This window comes from Rousettus aegyptiacus, unplaced genomic scaffold (genome assembly GCF_014176215.1).
Source record: "Rousettus aegyptiacus isolate mRouAeg1 unplaced genomic scaffold, mRouAeg1.p scaffold_m13_p_14, whole genome shotgun sequence".
Classification (NCBI taxonomy): domain Eukaryota; kingdom Metazoa; phylum Chordata; class Mammalia; order Chiroptera; family Pteropodidae; genus Rousettus; species Rousettus aegyptiacus.
Genome location: NW_023416289.1, coordinates 42,207,278 through 42,214,027, shown reverse-complemented (window position 1 = coordinate 42,214,027; position 6,750 = coordinate 42,207,278). Strand labels below are relative to the sequence as shown.

Genomic DNA, 6,750 nt, shown 5'->3' with positions numbered 1-6,750 from the left:
CCCTGCTTGCACTGCCATGTCAGGAAGCCCTGGCTAATCTGCGTGATGAGAGATGTGGCCCAGTCAGCCTGACACCCTAACCCACAGGCAGCTAAAGCCAGCAGGGACCAGCAGGAGAACCACGCAGCTGATTCCAGGCCAAACTGCTGACCCATAGATCATGAGTTAAATAAAAGGTGATTGTTCTAAGCCACGGAATTTTAGAGTGGTTCGTTATGTGGCAAAAGATAACTAGTACAGGTTTGTTCCCTGTTTCTGTGATGTGATTTCTTTTCCCCCCATCAGGGCCCAGTAAAAATCTCAAACTCTGCCACTTTTTAGCTGTGTGACCTCCAGTGTGGCATCCGTTTTCTGAGTCTCAGATTCTTCTGAAAACAGGGATGAAAATACTAGTGCTTGTCACATGGAGTTGTGAAGATGAAATGAGAGAGCTCCTATGAAGCCCTGGTGGCCATTCGTGCTGTTTATGAAACAGGTCCATGTCATGGGGCAGGATTGTACTTCCTGGTCCCCGTGGGGTTTGGTGGGGCCGGGTGACTTGCTCCATCCAATGAGTTGTGTCAAGTCACTTCTGAATTGGAGCATTTCATGACCCTTTTGAAACTTTCCTGGGTTCTTTCCTGTGCACAGAAAAGGGCAACGTTGAGTTGGTGGCTGCTCTATGATGATGAGCAGGACACCTGTAGACAGTGCTAGACCTGTAGGTGAAATAAGATTCAACTTTTTGTGAGTGAGTACATGCTCAGCAAATACCATTTTCCCTCACGATAGAGGAGGAGGGGACTTCCCTGTTCCACTGAGGTTGGCTTTGACCATGTGATTTACTTTACTCAGTGGAATGTCAGTGGACTTGACCTCAGCAGGGGCCTTAAATGCACTTGACTTTTGTGCCTCTGTGATCTCCCAGGGAGTCTCTGATTTCAATAGACTGTGGAACCCAGGGAGGAGAACTGGAATCTTTCTCCTCAAACTAGAGCCAAACAGCCAGAAACAGAGCCACCCAGCCACCCACAAACCCTTAGCAAAAATTATGCTTGCTATACATCTCAGTTTTGGGATGGTTTGTTACACAGCATTACTTCACATTAGCTGACTAATACAACTTAGTCATTTTAAACCACTGAGATTAGGGACTGCTTTGTTACCGTAGCATAAACTTGTCTGTCCTGATTGATGCCAATGTTTAGCAGCTGCCAACTAATGGCCACTCAGTAAGTGGCAGCTATCACGATGATTACTATTTATTCAGATGTATAGCAACTTTGTCTTAAAAGTGCTAGGCACTGCACTAAGTGCTTTTTTAGTTTTCTTTCATAAAACAACCCTATGAGGTTATAACTATTAATACCCACATTTTGCAGACATGAAAACAGGCAAAAAGAGGCGAGGTGATCATGGATTCTGGAGTCTGCCCCTCCTCAGTGGTTTGACCCAAAGCAGGTGACATGACAATAGGTACTGCAGTGGTTCATCATAAAATGGCATTATAATGACTACATAGAGCTGTCATAATTATGAAATGAGACACAGCATGGAAAACACTTAGTTCAGAGGTCCAGCAGGAAGTGGTCCCTTAATAAAAGGTAAGGTTTTTCCTCTCTTCCTTGCAAAGAGGAGGTTCCCAAGGGTTGAGCCCCCTGCTTTCTGCCACCCACCTTCCCGAGATGCATCATGTCACAAGGACGCAGGCTTGCTTGGCTTAATCTGTTTAATTTACAGGCACACAGGGAGCTGCAGGCTGAGGATGAATAGAAACCTCGAGGCACACATTTCTTAGTTCTTCACTCAGCTCTGCTGGAGGGCTGGAAGACAGTCTGCTCGGCGGAGGAAGTAGAGATAGGAGGCTGAGGGCACCTGGGCCCCAGGCTTGGTGTAGCAGGCGCTCTCTGTAGCACAACCACGAGTGGCAAATTTGGCATTGATAATACCTGGGGAGCAGGGGAGGGGGACTTCAGAATGGACTCGGGCCCCAACCTCTCCTTCCTCGTGACCCAGGAGTCTTGCCCCCTGCCACCTCCTCACCCAGTTCTGTGGGGCCACCATCTCTCCTAGAACCTGGAAGCGTGGGCTTCCTGGTCTGGGGCCCCACTCCCCTCCAGAGATCCAGGTGCCCCTCACCAGCCTGCACATTGCCAGCGAAGTAGATGCAGTGGGTTTCCTGGCCAACGCAGTGGGCCGCCTTGGTCCCTGGGCATGTCTCCTGGAAGGGTACAATGCAGGCGGGGCACTGGAGACCATTCTCGGTGCGATTGTTCTGCGGAGCTGGGGGTGCGAAAAGACGTTCAGACCCTTCCCCCAGCCTCACAATAACACTGGGGAACAGCAGTTGTTAACAGACACTGCATTTACAGGTGAGGAAACTGAGGCTCAGAGCAAACAAAATGCTTGCCCAGTCAGTGTTCCAGCGCACAGATCAGCAGTGGGCCAGAGCACGCACAGTGGGCTCCTGGGGCAGGCTGGGAGGGACTCCGTGTGAGGGGCCAGGCTGAGACTTACGGGGCACCGAGCCACGGTTGCAGCCGTCACTCTGGCAGCAGTGAGTGTTGGACACCATGTAGTCCTTGGGGCCCATGGTGGTGGACACAAAACCCGAGTAGCAGTCATTAAACTTCATGCAGGCCTTGTAGGTGTTGACTGAGTGGTGGCCCTCTGTGGGAGGACAACAGGAGGGGAGGGCTCGGCTGGCATTGACCCCTGCGTGAGGTCTCAACCCTACAGTCCTCTCCACCCCCCATGACTGTCGAGGGTGGTCTCTTCCAGCCGCACACCCCCACCAAGCCGTATCCCTGACCTGCCTAGGAAACGGTCCGGTCCAGAGTTGTTTATTAGGTAGCTCTCCCCACACCCCTCACCTCATTGCCATAGCCCCTAGTCAGCCTTTGGTGGCCTCTTGCAGTTCCCCATTGCCAAACCCAGCATCTGCCTGACATGGTCCGTTCCATGCCACCCCAATTCTACAGCCATCCTCTACAGGTCCAGCAGGTAGCGGTCTTTCCCAGGTCCACTATGGCCACACCCATGCTCATGTGCGATGCTCTCTTCCAGCCTTCACGACTTTAGCGCCCCTGCTCCAAGTCACTTCCAACAAACCCTGGGATGCCAGACCTCCCACCCTCCACCCTGCAACACCCATATCCCTCTCTATCTAAGGAGACCTCTTCCAGGTCTCCCCACGGCCACTCCCCAGACCTCCCACAGATGGCCTCTAGCCACCCTCCTTGGCTACCTTCAGGTCTCGCCTTAAGTGGTTTCTTCTAGTCTCCCCAGACTTCCTCCTCCCCACCGTGTGGTGGCCTCTTCCACCCGGATCTAAAGGTTCCCCCTCTTCACCCCACCAAAGGGTGTTTCCCCACTCCAGTTTCCTCACCCCCCCACCCCCAGGGTTTGTATCTCCCTCCTATATGGGGGGGGGTGTCTCTTCAAGATTTTCAAGACCTTCCCTCACCCGCATACACCAGCTAGGTGAGAGGGCAGCGTGCAAACTTCCACCCCACCTTCCTTACATGCCCCCTTCTGTCAGGCAGTTCCCTCGGACACTCGAGGGAGCCCCTCCTCTGCCGTCACAGCCGCCACCCTCACACCCTGTCCCATCATCCCTCCTCCTGTGACTCATGGTCAATTTCAACTTTGAATGAACACCCACCACTTTCCCATTGCTCCCTGTCTCCCCCATCCTTTCTCAGGTCTGGGATGGTCTCTTCCCTTTAAGTCATCCCGTCCTCTCCCATTTTACCCACAGGCTTCCCCATCTCTACTTCTCCATACTTTAGGATTATTTTCCCTCTCCTCCACCTGGCGTGGTCCCTTTTATGTCTCTCTTCCTCCCCCAGTAGCGTCTCTCCTGCTCCTGTCAGGATGGTTTCTTCCAGTTTGCAGGCCCCCCTAGAACCGCTGGTGTAGTGTGTACCTCCCTCCTCCCTTCCTCCCTCCCCAGAGGTCCGGCCTGATCACATTCCTCCCCACGCGCCCCAGCCTCTGCCTTCTCCTCTACCTCCCACCCACCTCTAGGCCATTAGATTCCTCCCGTCTCACTACTCTGTTCCCATTTCCTTTCCTCACCCCCTCCTGCCTAAAAAGTCCCCATACTTGCCCCCTCCACCCTCTTCTCTTTTGGAGAGTCTCATTTTCAGAAATCCCCGACAAGCATGGTTTCTAAAGCCCCATTGAATTCATCTCCCTCCATTTACTTCCAGTCTGTCCCTCTCCCCTGCCCGCCCACCACGCAAAACCTCATGACTCCCCTCCTCCACCCCCCACCCCCCGTTCTCACACCCCGCTCCCCAGGGGCTGACGCCACGCGCACATACTGGTGGCCGACTCCCCCACGACGATCACGCAGGCGTCCTTGCCCTCCTCGCAAGTCTTCGTTTTTCCGCTGCACGTGGGCCCAGAGCTCCGGCACACCTCGCAGCTCAGCGGGCGCCCTGCAGCGCAGAGGGCGGGGCTGCAGTCCCGGTGGTGCGGTTTCGGACCACGACTTCCACTTGAGTCCAGAGGGAGGTGGGGGCGGGGGACGGACTTTTGGGTGTGAGGAAGGTGGGACGGGTGCCTCCCCCATTGTTCATGGGCGGGACATTAACCGCTGTTCAGGGAACTGTTCAGGGCTCCGACAGGGACGCGCTGGTGATGCCAGCAAAGCTGCTTCTTGGGGCGGGAAGTGACTCCGCCACCGGAGCCTGTTTACCTAATTACAAGGCTGGGGACTTTGGACGCTAGGGTCCTCTGAGAAAGAAAGCTCAGGGACAGGGAGGGGTCCTGGCGCAGGTTTCCACGGACTTTTGCAAAACTTCAGGTCCAGCTGGTTCTTGGATATGGGATCCTTCTCATAGGTACCGTGTGTAGGTCTTGCAAACAGCAGAAGCTCAGGCAGGGGTACCTGAGGCTGCGGTCTGCACTCCCGGTCAAGAATGGAGACTGAGAACAAGGGGGACTGAGGGCACAGACTCCTTGGCCCCGAGAAAGGAGGTGGCTGGGATCCCAGACCTCTGGGTCCTGGGGAAGGTGGAACCTACCTCAACTCCTGCATCTAAGGGAGGAGAGGCTGAGGGCTTGGATTCCTGAGATTCCAGGGAGAAAGGAAATCTCTCCTCTCCCTCCAGATTTTTATTTTTTTTTAATTTTCTTTTTCAATTAGAGTTGGCATTCAATATTATTTTATATTAATTTCAGGTGTACAGCATAGTGGTTAGATATTTATAGTAATTTAGTCTAGTACCCACCTGGTGCTATACATAGTTATCCCTCCAGGTTTAAAAAAAAAAAAAATCTTTCCCTTTCTAATCATGCTCTCATCTGATTTTCTAGAATTTAAACGTCTTTTTTTTTTTTTTTTTTTTTGGTCTGAGGAAGAAAGGATACAGAGTCCACCAAACCCCCTCCTTTCTCAGAAATCCAACCACATGAGCCTCTGAGTTTTTCCTCCCTTGGGGCCCCAGGCTGTCTCTTCCTTTAACTTCAGTCCTCGCCATGAACCTGAATTCCCAGGACATCTGCTCTTTCTCCTGGAGGTCCTTGCTGAATGCTCTCTCATAGTCCTATCTTTTCTGAGGGTCCCAGGAGTCCAGGCCCCTGGTCACTTACCAAGACCCAGCAGGGTGCAGAACAGCGTGCAGGCCAGCAGAAAGGTCCCAGGTCTTGTGGAGGGCCTCATGGTGTGTGACCCAGCAGTCTCGGGTTCCCAGGCTTTATAGGAAGCGCAGGAGGGGTGGGTCTACACCTACCTTCATCCTGGGGCGAGAAATAGCTGAGGTAAGATCTCAGAGCAGGTCTCTGAGGTTCTGGGTTGGGGAGGCAGACCCAGAATCCAAAAGAAACACGGGCCTCTTGTGCTCAGCCCCCTCCTCCACGGAGACCCTGGGAGTCAGGGCTTCCAGCCCCCTCTTCCATCAGGACCCAGAAGTTCACTTTGCAGTTTTCTCACCTTCCCACCGCCTTCCCTCCCCTTTTTTTCTGGCTTGAAGCTCAAGGTCAGAGTCGGGTCACTTGATTCCCTGTAGGTGTAGAGCAGCTACAAGAGCTGAGATTCCTTCTCCCTTCTTTCCAAGGAGGCACCTGCGTGGGTAGGGCCCCACCCGGGAGCGCCCAGCATGCCCAGGCTCGTTCCGTGAGGGCCCGGGCGCCTCGTCTCCCCTTCCTTCTTCAGAGGCTTTGCCTACACTTTCTGTTCTGTGTTCGGGTTGTCTCCAGCTCCGCTCAGCCTCAGGCTATACCTCTGGGGTATCGCAGGGACAGAACAGAGGGGTGCCTGTCAACGGCAGGGACGGGTGTGGTAGGAGACAGATGCCCGTAGGTCACTTTGGGAAACTGAGGCATGGGTGGAAGCATTCTAGGCGGGGAGTGTGGGCGAATGCTTTGTGTTTTACTTAAGTCCTTGACCCACTGTTTTTTGGCCTCGGGCATAACCCTGGGAGAGAGATGAGATTTTTTTTTCCGTGTGTGTGTGTGTGTGTGTGTGTGTGTGTGTGTGTGTGTGTGTGGTGTGTGGAGGGAAGCTAGCTGGAGGAGAGTGTAGCGGTAGGAACCGGTGGCGGAGATCCCGTTGCAGTAAGCAGCAGGCTTTCTGAGAAAAACTACTTGGGTTTGGGGTCCTCTAGGATTCAGTTTGGGCGGTGACACCGTCGTCCAATGAGAATGGAGAATTTCTCCTAGGGCCCAATCCCGGGGGCCGCTCCTGTTGCTAGGCGCCCAGTGAGCAGGGTGGGACCATCCCTGTGAAGAAAGGCTGGAGAGTGGTGGAACCAGAGAGAGGCG

The 6,750-nt window shown here is 53.7% G+C and overlaps 1 protein-coding gene across 1 annotated transcript; it reads right to left on the bottom strand.

Moving 5' to 3' along the window:
• Positions 1-1,690: 1,690 nt before the first annotated feature.
• On the bottom strand, positions 1,691-6,423 carry LOC107512283 (phospholipase A2 inhibitor and LY6/PLAUR domain containing). Its single transcript, XM_016147666.2, has 6 exons — positions 5,921-6,423; positions 5,581-5,727; positions 4,308-4,424; positions 2,497-2,649; positions 2,119-2,262; positions 1,691-1,928 (listed from the first exon to the last, which is right to left on the bottom strand). Exons 2-6 carry the CDS (start codon positions 5,648-5,650, stop codon positions 1,786-1,788), a joined length of 627 nt encoding a protein of 208 aa, XP_016003152.1. The 5' UTR covers positions 5,651-5,727; positions 5,921-6,423; the 3' UTR covers positions 1,691-1,785.
• Positions 6,424-6,750: the final 327 nt, after the last annotated feature.

Coding starts and splice junctions, on each gene's coding strand:
- LOC107512283 (XM_016147666.2), bottom strand. CDS start 5,650: ATGAGGCCCTCCACAAGACCTGGGACCTTTCTGCTGGCCTGCACGCTG. Junction 4,425..5,580: donor CTGCACCCTGCTGGGTCTTG/GTAAGTGACCAG, acceptor TCTGCGCTGCAG/GGCGCCCGCTGAGCTGCGAG. Junction 2,650..4,307: donor CGTGGGGGAGTCGGCCACCA/GTATGTGCGCGT, acceptor GTCCTCCCACAG/AGGGCCACCACTCAGTCAAC.